The sequence below is a fragment of the Limanda limanda genome, chromosome 23 (assembly GCF_963576545.1).
Source record: "Limanda limanda chromosome 23, fLimLim1.1, whole genome shotgun sequence".
Taxonomy (NCBI): Eukaryota; Metazoa; Chordata; class Actinopteri; order Pleuronectiformes; family Pleuronectidae; genus Limanda; species Limanda limanda.
Window position 1 is genome coordinate 6837949 of NC_083658.1, and position 20938 is coordinate 6858886.

A 20938-nucleotide genomic window follows, 5' to 3' on the forward strand; every position below is an offset into this window, starting at 1 on the left:
TCAGTAGTGAGTCCCCCTTGAACACTTCTACAATATCCTTTTTGTTTGTTTTTGTGCAGCACTTGTTGTTGTTAAGGTTTCATAACCGGTCTATGGTGCAGAGAGAAGTTCGACAAAATGTATTCATCTTTCCTGGTTTATTGTTTTTTATGTGTATGTGCCTATATACTGATGACGTGTGCCTTATATACAGTAGAAGTTTAAATACTCAACTGCTGTCGTTATTTCATATAACTAATATTTTGTTTAAAACTGATGCTACATACACGGTGAGAAATAAACCTATATTCAAATTTTCTCTGTGACACATGGGTTTGAGTCCTGATTGATCCACCAGCACACGTCAGTGACAGAACGTGCCACAGACGTTACATGCTTTCAGATTCTGGTTCTGCGAGAGCACTTCATAATGCATGATGCCCCCCCCCCCCCCGCCCTCAGTCCTGTGAAATCGTTCCTCGTTTTCCCATTGACGAGTGCGAGCTAAGTTCTCGTGAATAATTGAAGCGCCGGTTCCGAAGTTGCTGTGGCGTCTTTGATCAAGAGCTTGACACGCTGCCAGCTGCTCTTATGCTCATTTGCAAAGATTAATCAAACTCTATTATCTCCCGTGCAGCAGGGGATGGCAACTGTAGCAGCTACTTGCTACACACACTGTTAATAACACTGTAAACTGATTGGTTCAAAGGTTATTATGGACCGGCCCATGAAAAAAATATGACTTTTGTTTTTACTTTCAGTTTTCAGTCTCATCAAGCGGCTTCGGAGTGACGCTCTTATTTTGTGTTTAGTTCCAGAAAGTTGACCACAAAGCTGTTTGAATACCATGGAACTCTGATGCATTATCACTTTAAGATTGTTTCTGTCCCCCTTTCTTCCTCGTGCTTTGCTTTGTCTCTCTTGTCGTTCTCTCAAATGATGGGTGGGAGATGAAAGGAGACGCGTGAATTGATTCGGCCTCGCCTGATATGAGACAAAGACACGCGATGATCAAAAGAAACGACAGACGCCGAAATGGGATTTCTCCAGCGATGCTTTTATCATCTGCAGATCTATAGAAAACAACGGCCTGCAGAGGCTGCTTGGGCTCATGGAACCAAACTTTGCAGTGTGAAGTGTGTGTGGGTCAACTGTGTGTGTGTGTGTGTGTGTGTGTGTGTGTGTGTGTGTGTGTGTGTGTGTGTGTGTGTGTGTGTGTGTGTGTGTGTGTGTGTGTGTGTGTGTGTGTGTGTGTGTGTGTGTGTGTGTGTGTGTGTGTGTGTGTTTGAGGATGTGGGGTGAACGAGGCTAATGCAACCAGAATGAACTGGTTTGGGAGACAAAAGCTAGGGGGGCATGAGGAGGTGCACGAGTGGAGAGAGGCAGGAGACCAGAGACAAGTTTACCCCCCGACCCGACCGCTGATACACAAGTAAGTGCTCCTCTCTCTCCTGCTCCTCGTTCGCCCGCGATCCTCTGAACTGTAGCTGCTGCAAAACCAAAGAGAACCAAGTGATCAACAATGCTTTTATTTAGTTTTATGGAGTTAACCCCTTAGAAAACCATTGAGTTGTGTGTTGTATTCTTTTTCCTGCATGTTTGTGTTGACCGTTTGGTTTTGTTTAGTGATGTTGCTCCTTTTGCTTTTGGGATGTGGGTCGATCAGTGCTGAGTGACAGCAGGTTTGCATGATCAGGTCTGGGTGAAAGGAGGAGGGGCCGGGGGGGGGGGCAGACTCCACCTGACAGAGATTGACTGAGGTCTGCTGCTGTGATTAGAGTTCAGTCAGGACATCGCATCTATCTCTTGTGTTTTTGCAGAAAGGTTCAGTTGTGAGGTCGGCAGTTGCCAAGTGCCTTAACGTGGTCTTGTGTTTGTCATGTGTTTTCTTTCTCTTGTATGATTTAGGTTAGTTGGATTTCCCAGGGTTTATTTAGTCTCTCTGTTCCTGTACCTGTTTGAAGAGTAAAATGCATCTGCAAAAAAATCAAACATTCCTAGAGTCACTCATTACTCTTTAGCAACTAGTCTTTAAAGTAAATTCACAACATTTCTCTGATTGCTGTACATTTTTAATGCAAAACGTATTACATTCATTCCCTGATTATAAGATATTCTCTGCAGATAAACTAGGAAGGATGAATGACACGATTTCTAACATCTCTCTCGTGTTTATAAAAAGCTCTGCACACAACATCCAGCACAGAAACAACAATAAATAGAAAGACAGTATATAAAAAAGATATTAGCTTTCCTAATAGCCTGCTAAAGTTTTCAGATAAATGGTTGTTTTCTTACGCTCTCCACCGAGACACATAATTACTCTTGGTTTCTGTGTTTGTGTTTTTCAGAATTAGGTGTTAAGAAGAACAGACTTTTATTTTTTTGTTGTTTCAAAGGCACAGATTTCAGATTCATATGCAGCTCCGTGCTGTACACTCTCACTCAGCTGCTCCTCTAACCCTGTTTTGTTTGGTGCTTATCATCTGCCCGCTGGCTTTCATTAGTCTTTATATAATTGTCCCATTTCCTAAGCCACATCCCAGCCCTTTCCCCTCGTCTCAACTTTGAAATTCTGCAAGTGAAGCTCTTCTATACACACTGCACACATTCTGTATGTGGCAGAGAGGTGGGAATTTGGGGTATTGGTTTGTGTGTGTGTGTCGGGCTGTTGAAGCACATTTTAGGGGTTTGATTAAAAATGTTTAAATTGTGTTTTTGCTTCCTGCTGACACAGGCAGCTTGGTTGTGTTGAATTTGGAACACATCCAGTGTGTGTGTCTTTGTGTGTCGGCAGGCAGCTGGGTGCACTGTTGAGAGAATTACATGTTATTAGTGCTTTTTTGCCCATTTGGCGACTTAACAACTGGTGAGCAGCGACTAAAAGTAGAGAGGACATAGAAAGATATACAGGAGTCACACACACAGAACTAATATAAAACTCAACTTATATAAAACTCAACTTACATACAACTCAACCCTACAAACACTTTCTGACCCCATGGTTTTCGTTACAGTGAATTAATGGTTTAAAGCCCAATGAAGCAGGATTTGCTCCCGACAATAGTGATCCAACTCAGTCCTGCCTCGCTCCGTTATCTGAGGTAGCCGTCTTATCTCTAAATTAAATACTATATAACTATCAATAAACTCTTAATTACAAATAAAGACCAGAGAATGTCTGCTGGGGAACAGGAGTGGTGATGTCGTGCAGCGAGATTAGAACTAATTTACGATTTCATATAAACAACATACAATCATAAATCATTGTTTGCTCTAGGGAAGCTTTAGGTCATTTATATCGTCCTGGATGCTTGGATTTTTCAAGTTATGCAGGATGACTTCATGTAACTTAAAATATGACATCATGCGATCAATATAAGCTCTATTATTTACAGAGATATCTTGGAAAATGTGTTTTTCTGACCATGTTTTCTTTTTTGACCTTGACCTTTTATCGACCAGCTCCAAAAGTTAATTATCTCTACACACACACACACTCACACACACACACACACACACACACACACACACACACACACACAAAGGGTAATATAAATAGAAACTCTGAGACCCAGTAGTTCTTATTATACAAGTCAATAATGTTTGTTGAGTATTATTCTGTGTTTGGGTTTGCAGGGGTTGAGTTCCTCTTGCAATGATTTCAGCGCCCGCAGGTCTCTGCTGTTCCAGGACCAAAGTATTATGTTTGGTTGTGAGTCAGAAGTTCTCTTTGCGAAGGTCAGGTGTTCGTTGTTTCCTTTCTTTGTCTTTTATAGAGTCCATTCTGTCCGCAGAATTAGAATTTACCTAGTAGCTTTAGATGTGAGACAAAAAACTGAAAAACATGCCTAAAACATGTCTTGTGTAAACAGGGTGTGTGTGTGTGTGTGGATGTGTGTGGATGGGTGTGTGTGTGTGATCCTCCAAAGAAACGGTCTGCAACCTCTCTGGTATAGAGGGTCAAATAAGAAGCAATAAAACAGTAATTTCCACTCGACTGCCTGTCAAAATCCCTAATTACAGAGTCAACAGAAAGAGAGACACACACACACACACACACACACGCTGTGTCACCAACTCCCAGAGCTCCAGCCCTCATCCCCAACCCCCCCCACCACTTCTAAAGTGCTGGACAGAATCCAAACTTCAAACTCTGTTAGCGAGGGAGCATAATCGGTCTTTTTCAAAGCTCTTATTAAGCAGAGCTTGTCAGATCAAAAAAATTAACATGCCACAGAAATTCACTTTGTCACCCTTTTATTAGGAGGTGTGTGTGTGTGTGGGTGTGGGTGTGTGTGTGTGAGTACTATTAGTCGAATCCGAGTTCTACAGTAAAGACAAAGCCTTCTATCTAAACTATGTAACAAGGAGATAAACGTGAATCTTCACTGTGTGTGTGAACTTAATTTACAAGCATAGCTCAAAAGGTACATACATAAGAATTGTAGATTATAACAATAAAAGTGCGGATAGGTTAAAAATCAACTCTGATCAACGCTACATGGATGAATCATAGTGAATCGGATCATATGATGTTTTATTGATGTTATTACAGTAACAGAGTTAACAACCTGTCGTTCTCTCTGACAGAGTTAGTGTCATTACTAATAAGAGTCAGCCCCTGGGATACAGAGAGAAGATGTTTAATGTGTGTTCACTCTCATTGCAGTAAATCTGAAGGGTTCAACCTAACGGACTTTAAAAACACAGAGAAAGAGATGATTAAATGGCCACTGGTTATATCCAGATTTAATGTTAGTCAGCAGAGAGGCAGGGGAACAGAATTATTTAATTTCCTTTCTCTGACAAATTAATTCCACCGGAAATAACCATCACGACCCAGATGAAATCTTCCTCTTGTGTTTGCTTTCATGCTCATAAGAGAGTCCGAGTGTTTGGTTTCCTGTTGTGTCTTCTGGCAGATGGACCTCCAGGCGCTGACACAGAGATCTGGAGCCGAGTGAAGTCACTCGAGGGAGTTTAGAGTTGTTCTGTGTGATGTCCAGCGATATATTCTTTATCCTTGAACTAAAACCCAAATGACGGACCTTTTTAAAAAAAAGCTTTTTGAAATCTCAAGTATTTATCCGAGGGTACGACTGAATAATCAACAAATGGAGTTGAAGTCCGTGGAAGAAGCTGAAATAGTATTAAGATTTTAACAAAAGAGACACTCAGGCATCACGAGTGTCACAGATTCTGATTCAAATGTTATATATATATATAATTTCCACAGTATCTTTATAAAATATATATACAGCATCTAGTGACAAAGCCCAGATACAGAATAAGTCATGTGGAGTAAACATTTGGCCGAGCGTCCTTCTGAAGGTTTGATCCTCCCAGTGCAGACTGCCAGTCTGCCAGCCGGCACACACACAGGGTATCAATGAGAGCAGTGTTGACACACATTCATATGCAGCCATATTTTTCAAAAGCTGTTATGCAAACAAATCCTCCAATGCAGGGGTCCTCTGTGAACCCACGAAGACTGGGGCGGGGGGGCGGGCTGTTCCTGGAGATACCAGAGTCCAACGATATCATTTCCTAAAGTGACATTTCTGTGATTAAACCGCGACAGCAACGGTTTGGTAGGAAAACTCGCACAATGAATTACTTTTCTATCAACATTAGAAGGACCGGTTGTCAATCAATGTATTTACTAAGTCAGTGTTTGAGGAATATTTTAGCTTGTCCCTGAAACAAGTAGAAGACGAGGAGCTTGAAACGAATGAAGTGACAGCACAACATCTGTGTGAATGGGAATTTAATGGCCCGTTTATCTGGATCCGCTCTGAATTTGAACAGGTTCCTCCTCGGGTGATGTTCCACCTCTCCACAAAATGTCACAGCAATCTGCTTGGTAGTTTTTTGAGTCGTCTTGCTGTCGGCAGCAAAACGTCAATAAAAAAACACACATCCCTCGGCGGAGGTAATAACATCTGCCTCTCGACGGCTGTCAACAGCTGGTATCAGCCATGACACCTAATATTTACCCTTATCTCTGAGCCATTGAGAAAGTTAATAAAAATGTTCATTTCTATGTGAGATTACGACAATGATACACGTGCACACAATGCATCCGCTGCTCCAGCTCTGCTTTACGCAGACTTTACTGGAGCTGTCGCTTAATAACGTCGTCAGCAACAATGAGACAGATTTTATCACTTAATTACCTTATTTCCATACATGGCCCCTCTGCATGTGTGTGTGTTATACCTTTGTTATTGCATTATTAAAATATGAAATATGATATGACATATATTATAAAATATTATATAATATTCTCCTTATAATGCACATGCATCTGTCACTTTTTAGTTACTGGAAACATCCTGAGTAGACTGTTGTTAACCTCTGACCTCAAACTAACCACTGGTCATCCCTCAACACAGACTGGAATCAATGATGTTGACCTCTGACCTTCACTCAGGGTCTTAATAGGCGTGTTAGTCATTATCATTACCTTTTTTTTTCTACTATGTTGTTGTGGATTTTTTTTAGGCGGTCATTTACAAAAAGGAGTAATAGCAAAACAAGTTGAAAAATTAAAGGCAAAAACGCAAAAATTCTGAAGTAAAATCACAATTCTGTCTCGTCATGTCTCAGTTGTTCCATTCTTCTGTGATCAGCAACATGATTTTAAAAACCCTTGTTGCCACAGATATATATTTTCTTTATCCCCCTTGCTGCTCGTTCAGTTGATCCTGTAAAGGCTCGGAGTGGTTTCCTCCTGGGACGCTGCTGCTGCTGCTTTCCAGCTCCAGTCCCTGGACGGGCTATTAGAGCGGCAGCGCATAATTGCCGCCCCGGTGGTGTGTGAGACATCCACTCCACCGTGCTCCACCAGCTTCACTTCACACTGTGTGTTACCGACCTGAAACAGAGACACTCGGACCAAATTGAAGTCATGAGAAGGTTTTGTTTGAGCTGCAGAGAAAATCAATGTAAACTAGACATGTAGTTCAGAGCCCGTTCTAAACCTGGGTGTGTGCTTGTGTGTGTTAAAGCTCTGGGGCTTCTACACAACTATTCCTTATTACAGTGAGTCCTCCTCAAGCAGTTATGCCATATACTGTCTGTGCTTTTTATATACAGTTCAAACTTTGCATCATCCCACCTGGTTTATCTGCAATTTACATCTTTACTATTCGATGTGTACTATGTCGATACAGTTAATATGACTCTATTATAAACATACTCTACGAACAGATTATTAGTTTGCTCACTTTTTCCAATCAAAAAGAAAAAGAAACTTTACACCACGCGGATCAGATCACCTCGGCCCTGAGGCGGCGTGGGGGGGGACACAGATGCTAATGATGCCTGATGGAAAACTTCAAGTCAGATTTTGAAGATAAATCAGTTTTGTGGAGTGAAAAAAGTGTGTTTGCTTATAGGCATCTATCTTCTGACGGTCTTTTATTCTATTCAATGTCCAAGTGAAGCATTATTTCTGGAGATGTGTTCGCTGTGCAGCAAGGCTGGACCTCAACAAAAGAGTATTTTGAAACATGGAAATACAATTTTGTAGGTAGATGCTAATGTGATGGGATACAGGTGAAATATCTGCGCACCTTCTAAGCAATAGCTCTACACCCTGATAACTGAAGAAATTATCATGGCAGGGGAGGTGTTGGACTTTTCATAAATAATACATCAGAGAAATCCCTTAAACATGCTACGAGATGCTAATGAACTTCATGCCTTATTCATTCCAATCCTGTTCAAATTGTACATATTGGTATTTTTATATTTCTCTCATGCTAGAGAGAGAGAGAGAGTGGGAGTTAGTTCAGAACCGACACAAGCACGTGTTACCTCTCTCTCTTGTGTATAATCGCAAGTTTAAGTAGCATGTAAACATGAACATGGATAAACCAGGTATGATGAACACAAAGTTTTCTAACTTCGATCTGCACCGTAGAAGTTTTCTAAAAAGCTCTGCACACACAACCTGTAAAAAGTGACAGTATACCTTGTTGTATGGAGGTGACCAGTGTTCAGCCGTCCCTTGTCGGGTTGTTACAGGCACTGATGGAGGTTGTGGGGGGGAGCAGATAATGATCACACACACACACACTCTGACCCTGGGCCTAGGGTGAACTCCTAATGGCTCAGCAGATGTGATGCACGTGAACCTTTTGGGGATGTTGATTTTCCTCACTGCTGCGTGTTTCTCCAGGATGAGGGCTGCCCCCCCGCTGCTGCTGCTGCTGCTGCTGTTAGTCGCCCTCATCCCCACCGTGGCTGGAGGGAAAAACAAAGGTAACCTTCCATTCCATCTATTTCTCTGTCAATTTTTTTGTTGTTATTACAAATAATAACTTCGTGTGGGATGCATTCGGTGGGATACACACAAAATTATTTGTTTATTTTGAATACAGTGATGTCCTGCACATTGTTATATCTATTTATATACTGCCATCATAATATCATAATCGTAGTAATGGGAGCCAAGGCTGCAGAATGCCACAGACTTACTTCCAGTATGAGGAACTATGGGATAATGATCTGGGCATTTCTTATTGGCCACAGGTTCGGTTTTGCTCCTCGTAGTTCAACATTTTGGAGAATATTGTTATTTTTCAGTTGACACAAGGTGATGATGTAATGTCTGTTGAATATAGAGCCGGAGTCAGGATGTAGTTAGGCTGGTGGTTGGACAGAAATAAAACAGTGGAGGTTGGCTGCAGGGGTTTCATTGCCACATCCACCATCAGGTTCCTCAAAGAGCGAGAAGTCCACAGACGAGCGCGGCGCCAGAACATAAAAGAAACATCACAGACTGCACAACGCTGCTCTGGCTCAGGAGGACAGATCCCAACTGGGCCCCAAGTTGTTAGAGACACACACACCAAGGTTTGATCAGCCCGAGGTGGCTCTGCCTTAGCAGAACGTGTCTTGTGATTAAAAAGGCCCAAAAAACCCCCGAGGTACACAACTGACGATATGTGCCTAAAGGCCGTTGGTGATCCCAGATTTCTGCTGGTGGCTCGTAACTTATCATCAAACTAGTGCGAAGTACACAGGGTAGTCACCATCTTGTCCACAAACAGGAAACAACAACAGCTTCCTTTGTAGAATCCTCTGGAAACTCAAATGGACGGTCAAGCCTAAAGCAGATAATTATGAACACTAGCAAAGTTGTATTGCTAAGAGACATCTTGGGGTCATGTGTGACAGCAAATATCGATTCAAAAGAAAAAGTACTTAAAAATGAATTATGAAGGATCAAGTGATGTTCCATACTGAGAGGTTGTTGGGATGCTTTGACACAGCTCTTCTTCCTTTTCAAACTAAAGGTCTGCCTTTCTTTTGTAGGGACAAACTGTGTATATATATATGCATGTTTAGTCACGGTATGAATGGATATCTATTCAATGCATACATGAATGTTCAGTCAACATGTATTTGCATGATTATTCAATGTATCTTTACTATGTACATTCCCTTCCACTGTTACACCACCATAACACCTCATCTCTCCCATTTGTCTCGAAGCATGTGGCTTCGCTTGTTGGAATAATACTCATAACTATGCACCTCTCGTCCAAAACCACGTGTTAATAGACTTTCTTCTGCTCTTTAGAGAAAAACAAACCCTCCCAGTATGGGTCAGAATGCACCGACTGGCGCTATGGCAACTGTGTGCCTAGCAACGGAGACTGCGGAGCAGGATTTCGAGAGGGGTCATGTGACCAGCAGACCAACACGATGAAATGTAAAGTACCATGCAACTGGAAAAAAGACTTTGGAGGTACACACACAAACACACACAAACACAACAACACAAAGAGCGAGAGAGCGATTAGACTTGATCCATTCAATGCAATTCAATGTAAAGCCTGCAACTATAATCGATTTATCAGATGTGACCTCGCTCTGTTGTTCCTCACCAGACAAACTGACAATGGAAACAATTGTGGTCGGTTTTACATTGCAGCAAAGAGAATGTAGGTGATAGCAATGGTTTCCAAAGAAGGAGGCGTTTTAATTGTGAGTAGGCGAGTTATTTAAAGTGCCTCCTGTGAATTGGAAATTTTCATAAACACAATGGAGGTAGCATGCAGGCATATGTGTGATGATTCCATGGTCCAAGGTCAGTTTGAGCTTTTAATAAACAGCTAAGACAGGACAGAGTGGAAGATAATACAACAATAAGTCTCAAAGAAAGGAATGTGAATCGAAATTTAATTTCAGAATGAGATAGAAGTTGATGGAAAATGTAAAAGCTGCCTTGATGGATTAAAGACTGATGGTAGACTTATACAAGCTACACCGGATTTAACTGTGAAATGTTAAAACAGGTTATTTTTAGAGGACATTGATTTATGTTTGACAGGTAAAAACTAAATAATGTTGATCCACAACCTTAGAAGCATGTTAAAAATGTATCTGCTTTTACTGTCCTGTGTATCTACAGCTTCTGATACACCAGCTCCAACCTGCAAACAGAAACTGAAAATTGAACAATTGAAAAGCTGCATCCCTTCTCTCTCTCTCTCTCTCTCTCTCTCTTCCAGCTGACTGTAAGTATCGGTTTGGAAGTTGGGGGCATTGTGATCCGAGCTCCGGCTCGAGAACCCGGACGGGCACATTGAAGAGGGCTCTCTACGACGCAGAGTGTCAACAGACTATTTCTGTCTCCAAACCGTGCCAGGGAAAACCGAGAGAGCAAACAAAGGCCCGACTGACGAGTTCACAGCTGGAGGTCCCTCAGTCTCCGTCCAGGAGAAGGAACTCCTTGGCCTCAGCTGCAGTCACAAGCAGTTAATAACTGATTGGTTGTGAAGGGGGGGCTCGTGATGTTCTCCAAAATGAACAATAGCTGTAGACCCAAAATGTAACTTCAATGATATACCTTTTTTTTAATTTGGCATCATCGTTTTGATGTAGAAACAGATTTCTGCATTTGTGCCTTCAAGCTAAACAATACGCATTCGCATTTTTATTTCACCCGAGCGTTTTTATGTATGTATGTATGTGGAATATAGATATTAACTCCATCATAATCAGTTAGCAGCTTCTACATTAGCCTGATTTATATCTGGATCCTTCATTTAATTCATGTTCCTATATGATCGATATTCTATATATCTTTTTTTGTTGAGGCAGGTGTAGATAAGTATTTCAGGTCGTTAAGGACTGTCTCATGAGCGCCCTCTTGGTGAATTGTAGCCAATTCCAATACAATACTGTACAACAGGAGCTGTTTACTTTTAAAGAATAGAAACATCTTCTTGGGCTCTGTCCAGTACTTATGTTTATTGATTTGTAACAAACGTTTGCCCCTGTTTCTCCAGTTTAATCTTGTTATCTTTATTGCTTTGTGATACTTTTATATTCTTCTCTTCTTAACCCCCCAAAAATAGTAACAAAGCAATAACTGTCAGAAGCAGTTGTGGGTCTGACAGCTGGACAGTGGCCCCAACACTTAGAGATTCATAGCCTGATTCCCATTCACTTATTTCTGTGCCTTCCTCAGAAGCGAGTGTGACCTGTAGCTTTATGACCAACCGATCACAGCTTCTAAATCGAAGGGATATTTGCTTTATTAATCTTCCTTTACACCACCATCCACTTTAAATAATGTGGAAAATGTTGGCCTAGGGCGTTCTCAATATCTGAGCCTTCACTGCCGAATCTTTAATAGAATAAATGCACGTGGGCACCCGCTCCGTGCTGGAGACGAGAGCTATTTTAATTTCCAGGTTGTCTCAGCTCGTGTTTGCTTTGGGTCTGGAATTATCTTATTAATCTGGGATGTGTTGGTAGCAGACAAACTTTTTGTAACTGTATGTCGGAGAGCTGGAGCTGATTGGGGCTCAATAAACACCGTCCTCTTCTATAAATCTCACCACCACTGTCAAAATTGCATTAGGACCCCAGCAGCTCTTCGTAATCCATTACATTTCTTTCATTTTGAATGTTGCTAATATGTTTTGACAATTTTTTTCTACTGTAGCTGTAACAAACTTTTTATGAATAAGTGAAATTGGATACCGCAGGACTACAGGATCTCTCATGAATTAACACAGCCACTGATAACTTAGTTGAGCAACTCACGATTGTATGAAAAAAGCAGAATCGACTTTTATCCTCGAAGGACAAATAAAGCATTTATGTTCTGTGAATCTCTTTGATCCGGTTTCTGAATGTTCTTGCTTGTTGAGCTGCTGTACCTGTGACGTCAATATTACACCGATCACTGTTATTATTTGTTTATTATTAAAGGCTGACACATTTCTCACCGTGACGCTAAGTTCTGTCGCTTGAGATCTCAATGATACGGTGTCATGTGACTTTGAACTCGTTTTAATGACCTGATTTGCCTGTCTCTCCGCCGCACAGTCGATCTCACACACACACACACACGTTTTACACACACCTACACACACCTAGAATCCGTCAGTCATGCCTTTGATGTAGGTGGGAGAAGAAAGCTTTCATCAATAAATAAACGACTTCCCGCTGAAGATTTATTCCGCTGTCTTAATATCAGCCGTCGACTCGCGTCTGGCTGAGGCGCCGCTTGTGTTGTTGATCCAGATGTTTGTGACCTTTTCCATTCGCCGTCGAGTGATTTTCCCAACTTCCTTTCTCGTAATATTCTCCTTTAAGTTCACTCTCTTGGTTGTGCTTTTGATTTTATATTTTCTGTCTGCTCCTCGAGGGCTGTTCCAACGTACTCGAGACATTTCAAACGCGGTAACGGTGATCACAACTTCAGAGACCACACAACGGATGCACAATCACAGCAGAAATGAAGGTTGACCATGAAATGAATTGAATTACTCACTGTTGTGTTGGGGCGTTTTTTGCAGATGTGTGTTTTCCAGTTGTGTGTCTCCTCAGCTGCACAATTCTTCAAATTCAGTTGAAACAACTCAGGGTCAAACTAATAAGACTTTCAAAGGTCAGGGTAACTGTGACCTCACATATAACATATTACTCTTTTTATTTTTTTTTAATATGCCAATCATCACGTGACCTTGATATGTTCTGGGCATATCTTTACACCATACCTCTGTTGAAGACAAACAACTGTGAGGCCATAACTATTTGATCCTTAATGTCTATTTGAGCAAATCCCCTTCATACATGTAGCCTATTACTAAATCAGGAGAAAGATATTTTCCCTGAGTCATACCTAGTCATTACAGGGAATCTAGCTAATATAAAAAGTACATGGCTTTAGAGCACTCTGCAGGCTTGGTTTCCAGCTGTGGACCTTTTCGCTCCACTCTCCCCTTAAGTCCAGTCCGACTCGTCACAGCTGGTTTGGTCTAGTTTGAGGTTTGAAAGTGGGACAAGTCGCTGCATTGACTCGACTGGAACTGGTCAAAAGGCAGATTCACAGGACGATGCAAGAGGATGATGATGCTTTCTGTGAAACGTAGAGGACGACTGTTGGACAACACTTTGATAATTATAAAATAAGAAAAGGAATTACATATGGTGCAATGGAAGTCTAGATACACACTTACACACAAATACAAAAGAATGAAAGATTAAATAAATAACACACCGATGAGATGATGAAAAATGATAATAATAATCACAAATTTACCTTTTTCCCCCTTGTTTATGGTTAGGAGATGGGGTTATATCTTTGCCACTTTTTATAACAATTTTGTATTGTTTCACAAACTTAGATCACTGCATCAATTTTGGTTATTTTCTTTATTTCTATATTCTACATAGCAGGATTTAATCTTATTTCCTCAAACACCAGTGTGATTACACACAAACACAAATTCAGCATGTAACACATGGGCCATTTTAGATTCAATTCCAGATTACACCTCGCCTAGATCACCGCATGATGGCCGAATTTGTTTTGGAAAAGTTGAGCCTTAGCTTCTGTTTTGCAAGTGGGCAACTTCAAGCTCACAGCCATTTTGTGAAGGCTGGAAGTTTTGCATCACTGCCCACATCCGTTTGCTATCTGCAGCAGAGGGTAACATCATGCATGAATGAAGTGATAAATAAATATAATATGTGCAGTTAGAAGAGAAAGAGAGATGAGGAGTTTACAGAGGGATCTCTGAGTAGTGGAACGTGACGCTGCAGGGATGAGCCCCTCGTGGAGAAGGCCTCAGAGAAAGCCTGGCAGGGAAATCACAGACTCTCACACGATGGAGCCCCACAGGACATTTTAGCTCATTTACTAATGAGCTCGGCCTTGTCAAAATTTAATGAGCCTTTGTTCTACATTTCTGCGCTCGGGGTTTTAGATAAGAGCACATAGAAGACACTTAAAGTCAAAGAGGTCACTTATGTTTTGGGGAAGAAAGTGTTGGAGAAAGACAGCACACTCCTCCGCCTGTCAAATGGAATCGTGCTCGCAGGCCTCTCTCTGAGCCACTGGTTGGACCCACTGGGAACGGGATCAACCATTCTGAGGTCTGGAATCAGGCTGGTGATTATCTTTTATCTCACAATCATAACACAGACTCAAATAATGGCCGCTGTGATCATTTCCCAGCGTTGTGAAGTCCTGTCTCGTGGTATTAGGAGTCCGTGTGAAGTGTCTCAGTGTCTGATTCGTCTTCCCACTCGTGGATGTGTCACTCAAACCGGGCTCTGTGGATCACCCATGAGTTTTAATGCACTGATAGAGAGAAAAATATATTTTCACGCTTGCCAAGACTCTTGGATCAGGTTATAATGAGAGATCCTGGTCTGGTGTAAAAGAGAAAAAGGACACAATAACTTCAGACACTTGTTTTTTTTTTATATTAAAGCAAAACCGCCCTAAGTGCAGCTCAAACATATCCTGCTTCATTCATTCATAGAGAAGAAAGAAACATGCTGCCCCTGAACAAAAGCCTTGGCCCTGTAACTGTCATGGAGCCGACTACCTCCCTCCCCAGTGTGTGATTCCGTGGGGTCAGAGTTTGTGTGTCTGCTGAGATGAAGGAGCACTTTCCTCTGCTCATCTCATCCCCACTTCAGACTGAATTTATGCTGCAGAAGTCGTCATCTCTCTTGGGTCCGGTCCATTCGCTCACACGGGTTCGTCCTTTTCAATTAACACTTGAGGAGACTTTAGCATGTGTGGCTCCGATCTGAGGCTCTAACCATTGGCCACACGTAACAGGAGATATTAATAATACATTTTATTTGTACAGCCGCCTCAAAATCTTTTAAAAACACTTTACATAGGATGGAAAAACTGAATAAATAATGCACTTCATGGCTCAACCACTTTTCTTTTCTGCTGCTGCAGCTCTTTGCAGCAGATACATATTTATAAACACTGTTATATAAAATGCACATCAAAAGCACACATTAAAATATAAAATACATCAAACGTCATCAAATATGAAAAGATTAAACCCATAAAACAGTTATGTGTGCGTTTTAATATTTGTGATTCCTTGATTTTTGCTTCGCTGACGGTTTTATGCACTTTGTAACTTAGAATTTGAAAAGTGCTCTATAAATACAGTTGTCATTATTATGATTACTTTGGAATTCAGTTTGCACCCAAGAGGGAATTGTAGAAACAATTATTTTTCTGTTGGTATGACTGGTTCTTGCACAAAGCCCATGATGTCATTACCAGACACAAGACTTGACTTGCGGTTGCATCACTCCCAGTGAGATGCTGATCTAAAGACAACTCTTGCTTCAGCTCATTGTTGCACTTGGACAATGTGACATGAGATCTGCTTTTTTTTGGGGCATTTTATTTTTTGTTTTTTGAATTTGACAGTTGAAAGTGAAATCAGAGACTCAGAGATTTCTCCACAAGGTTCCTTAGTGAGGAAATCCAACTGTGGGTGTCGGGGTTATTATTACAGTAATAGTATTAGGCGGCTGTATTATGCGAATATATGGTACTATAGAACAGATTAAAATGTGATAGAAAATATAATTGTAGTAGTTAGAACATAAGTGTGTGTGTATTATGGAAATTACACACTTTTGGTTTTTGATTCATACAATGACATGTGTTTATGATGGTGTGTGTGTGTTAAAATTTCGCGTTGCTGCTGATGATTATTCCTCTTCATAATAAGACAGTTATTCTGACAATGATCACACCTTTGCCATGGCAACGCACTGCCTCTCCACATCTCCCAGGGCGAGTTACTGCTAAATACCATGTGACTGCCATTTTTTAAAATCTTGTATTACAACTGTGTGCGATGCAGTAGTTTGTGTCTGTTCAGGTCAGAGTGTAAAAGACGATGTGTTCCATTCTGACCAGGACAAGACGACCCAGTCAATTTCTGAAATGATAATAACATCTAATAATTACGTCTGTGATCGACTCTGAGCTTTTCGTCCATGTGGCTCATTTCTCTGACTCCTTACGATTTGCCTCTCCAGATCTAGGTCAGCTCTCATGTTCTGATCTCCGTGTTCCATTCCACTGGAATCGACATCGGGATAAATGATATGTGGAGCTTCTATCTGTGTTGCCGTGGTTACCGCCTGACGTCGGCTGCACAGCACCAGTGGGAGGGGCTATCTCCGGTGTCCCAAACTGATGCTCACTTAAATAGATAAAACTCTGTTAGAAATCCACTGAGCAGAATGATGTGCGGGCAGAGATTCATTTTTTTGTATCTGCTATCGGGGGGGGGTTCTCTGATTTAGACACATCTGCAGGATTTTGTGCCATCACAACTAATTTTGAAACTTTCCCAAGTGTGATACACTGAGTTTCCAAGAATATTGGGCTTAGTGGTTGAACCTGTGGATAAAAACAACCCAGACACAGATAAGTGTCTTTAAGTGACTTAACCTTTAGAAGACCTGGGCTATTTTCAGTGTTTGTGTCCTAGTGTACCACATAATGTAGTTTGCTATCTCGCTAACATCGCCTGGAGGACCAGACTATTCTTTTTTCACCGTCACTCCCTATATCTTTGTTTTGGACCCCAAAACGCAGTGAAAATACGTAATCCAATTTGTATTTTTCACTATAAAAACCACAAACAGTCTCAAGAAAGCATTTTTTCAAAGTTGAAAATGTGAATGCAGGTTGTTAATGTGAAGTTACAATTGTGAAGCTGATATAACATCAAGCAACATGTGCCTACAGTTTGTTTTTCTTTCATTTTTGCTGTGCAACTCTTCCAAAAAGTTAATGTACTTAGTTTTATAAATAGGAACATCACTGTCCTTGCATTTCCTGAGTGAGGAGAGTTCCTAAGTGTATATATAATATAATAACATATAAAATGTCAAACTGCTTTGAGTAACTCCCCTGAATGACGTATTCTCATAAACCACAGGGCACACTCCTTCAACAGCAGGTGTTTATTAGCATTACAGTTTATTATCAACACAAGCAGCTTCTGATTTATCTTTAGAACGTTTCATTTAAAAAGTCATACGAGCCGTGTACTGTGCCAGGCGATGTTCCCGTGTCAGCTTTCGAAAAAGGGTTGTGTTACATTAAATACATACATACAATATAAGAGAATGTACAAACAGCCATAAAAGCATTATACAGACAAAGTAAACCACCAGATGGGGGTTTCCCCCAAAAGCCACCACAGGAAACTGAAGCGAGGAGAGGACTTGTGTTCGCACTTATTGGTTTAAAGAGTAAATCAACTGCGACCCATAAAAACTGTACTAAACCGCTGATTCGCTGCTTTATGACCCACGTGGGAAATAACCAAATTCTTTTTACCCAAAGTGCTCGAGTTAAGTTTGTGTTGGAGCTACATGCTACCACTGTTACAAAATGAGGTTTGTGCAGCAAACTAAAGTAGAAGTAGAGTAATTCAATTCACACTGAAATGGTTTTTTTTGAGCTGTAAAATAATTTGCATGACTGTATTTAATTTCACATTTATGTACTCTTAGCCATTTTAAAGTGAACCTGGGTAAAGTCTGTGTTTTTGGCGCTGCCTCAAATACACAGCGCTGAAGCAGTTTAAAAGTTTTAAAACTTCCAATTTCAATGTTTTTCCTTGTTTCTATTACCCCCCCCCTACCAAAGACCGCTAAACTCGGAAATAACCCAAATTGAATTCTGTAACAATTCATAAGCACAAAATGTTTCATATTTCATGTTTCTAAAAGAGGCCTACTTTCTCAACCGGCTTCAGAAAGCAGTCACCCAGGACATTCTCCCAACGGTCTTTTCCTCACTCTGTGGTCCATCTCATCTCAAACCATCATTCTCCTACTGGGTCCCCGTCCCCCTACACAAAGATTCACTGTCGATTTCAAGTAGTAAATTTCCTTCCTCTTGTTGTTTTTCTTTGCAGCACTTTGCCCATTAAGCACCAATTCACGCCGCCTCCTCCTCACTCTTCAACTCGAGATCCGTCTGCTACTCGAACTCCGGGATTCACTGACATGCTCCGTTAATTGAAGTTTTCTCTCGGCCTTCCTTCTCTTTCATTAGAGCCAGTTTCATCACGGTGTTTGATGGTGATGGACATTTCTCAGATTAGCTGACCTTCGTATCAATTTGATCAGTTCCTGCCATGACTTGGAAACGCTACAGCAGTTGAATGGGAGTGTTTGTCGATAACCTTTCCAGGTCACCGCCTCATAAACTGGTGAAGAAATTGCCCAGAGTGTGGCAAACAGTGATTACCTTATGTGAATTTTGAGAGAAAATAAACGCCACACTTTTCATGAATTTGCTTGGAAATGTTCTGTGTGAAAGCCAAAACACCTACTGCTACCCTATCGTGTTGATTTACACTTTAAAGAGTCCTCCCGCTCGTGGCCTGTAAGTCGTGGGGATCTGGCAGGGCAGCTCTTTAGATTTAAAGCATTTACAGTACATATAAAATTGCTGCCAACATAAAGGAAACATCACAGAGACCTTTGTGTGTCACCGTTTCCTTTAGTTTGGTATAACAGGTTGCCAGCTCCCGGATAAAAACATTGAAAGCAGGGGGGTGAACTCTTCACGGAAAATTGATGAACGCACCAGTTTGCTTATCAACATGAGAAAAGGTTTTCTTGTCACTTAACCTAAGTTTTAATAGCAATAATTTGACCCCCCAAAAAATAAGACTACAATTCACAATGTCTTTAGATCACCATAAAGTACATGCTCTGTACATTGGGAGGTAAATATACTTCATATACTCTGAAAGAAGACAAGGACCACGTCTCTTCCCCCTGGAATGATTCAGTATATGATATATTTAGAGCAAATATTCAGAATGATTGTGTATTTACAGAAATGTGCTTTACATTGATGTTTGAACATACGGAGGTGTTTTTTAAACTAGTGACTGGTTACTACCTTTTGTATTTTACATTACATCGAGTTTTACTTAGAGATCTTAAGAAAATGCTAAAACAGTGTTTTACTGTAAACTACCAAATTAAAAGAAACACCATGCAATGTAGTTTTCCCCGGATGTTTCCTTTAGTTTGGGTTTTAAAGAAAAATGTCATTTTGAGCTGTCACGACATTGTTCCATCAGGGAAAATACATTCTGTGTGATTTCTCGTGGAAAGAAGATGGAACCCGTCATCAGCGATCATCACTGTGTATCCAGACAATCTCCTGAAACAAGATGTCCTGGTTCTTCATCGTCCTCTGAGACAGTGTGAGCTACCCTGAGCTGTGCGTCGGCTTTTTACTGGCCACTGCACACACCAGTGGAAAACCTTCTCAACCTTTTCAGCTTTTCTTCCTCTTAATTAATACTTAGGAGGACGAAAAAAAATATGTGTTCCCTCAAAACTGCACTTAAAACTGCTCAACGGCTCGTGTTTCTCCACATAGCAGATAAACACTCAGCGTGCACTTTATTAGGAACACCTTTATGCCTCCTGATTCGTACAATTGTGAATCCAGTGGAACTTTAGTAGAGATGATGATTCCTCAGAGGAAGGCTTCCAACATCTTGTGGAAAATCATGCGGTGTTCCCAATATGTGCTCACTGAGTGTATATGTATTTTAAAAATGTGCCTCTGTAAATGTATTTTCAGAGGGGCCATGCACCTTCAGCTATGGGTAGGGTTGAGTTTGAATATATAAATTGTCTGATACTAACACCTCTACAATATTGATTTTTTTGGTAGTGACATTTAAAAGATAATTGCATTTTCAAGATTAACTTTCATTGACATAAACACATTTGTAGAATCTTAGCATCGCTCAGCCTCGGTTTTTCCTGTTTTTCTTTACACAATTGTAATAAAACCACATCATAACACCACGAAACTGGTTGATCAGAGAATGTCCTCAAGGTTTTAGTGCAGTCGATGAATACTGAGAGAACATTAACATCCGGTACCCATCTGTAGCCATGAGCTCCTGGAGGCGGCGTGTGGTGACAGACCAGTACAGCTGGCGAGGGCTCGTTGGATGTGTCTGGCGATTAGTTTCCGCTGGGAGAAAAAAGCTCACTCACAGTTATTAGACTTTATTGTGCAGCCACAGGTTTAAAGCGCCTCCTCTTCCCTGTGGGTCGGACTCTGGGCCGGATCCGGCGTCACCACACCACCACAAACCTCCTCCCCTTCTTCCGGGCTCCCAGGGATAAGTGGTGTCACGGATGATCTCCAACTGAGGAGAGTTACACCGGCAAACCACAGGAGTTAAAAAGTTCAGCTTTTTCTGAACAGACCAGTGCCGCACTGGGTGAAAGAGAGCTGGTGAGAAATGGAGGCAGAGATACTGTAGCTTGGTCCCTTCATGAACAGAACTTAAACTACTAGAAAATATCTCCTTTTCACCTAGACCATGAGTGTTTCCATTGTCCTTGTGGTAGATTTTGAAAGTATTGATTGGTTATGGTTTTATTCAGGTATGGTTTCTGAATCCCAGTATCCCAGCACTTTCTAGAGTAAATGTTTGGCCCCTTCGTTGGTTCCCTCCCAGTTTTATAATATAGGTTAATAGGATGGATGGAGGTTCTTGTGAATTCTTTGCCTGGTGAAGCTCTCACTCTTTCCGTCAGTAAGAAGCTGTCAACCATTCACAATGTCAATTAAGAATATGAGCTA

The 20938-nt window shown here is 41.1% G+C and overlaps 1 protein-coding gene across 1 annotated transcript; it reads left to right on the plus strand.

Annotated features, from left to right (window-relative positions):
• The first annotated feature begins 8168 nt into the window (after positions 1 to 8168).
• On the plus strand, positions 8169 to 10759 carry LOC132997007 (midkine-like). Its single transcript, XM_061067378.1, has 3 exons — positions 8169 to 8250; positions 9575 to 9742; positions 10509 to 10759. The coding sequence occupies exons 1-3, from the start codon at positions 8169 to 8171 to the stop codon at positions 10757 to 10759; spliced, it is 501 nt and encodes a 166-aa protein (XP_060923361.1).
• Positions 10760 to 20938: the final 10179 nt, after the last annotated feature.

What these genes read in the sequence shown, in the direction of transcription:
- LOC132997007 (XM_061067378.1), top strand. Translation starts at nt 8,169, where the DNA reads ATGAGGGCTGCCCCCCCGCTGCTGCTGCTGCTGCTGCTGTTAGTCGCC. An exon ending in GGCTGGAGGGAAAAACAAAG is followed by an intron (nt 8,251 to 9,574) that starts GTAACCTTCCAT and finishes TCTGCTCTTTAG; the next exon opens with AGAAAAACAAACCCTCCCAG. An exon ending in CTGGAAAAAAGACTTTGGAG is followed by an intron (nt 9,743 to 10,508) that starts GTACACACACAA and finishes TCTCTCTTCCAG; the next exon opens with CTGACTGTAAGTATCGGTTT.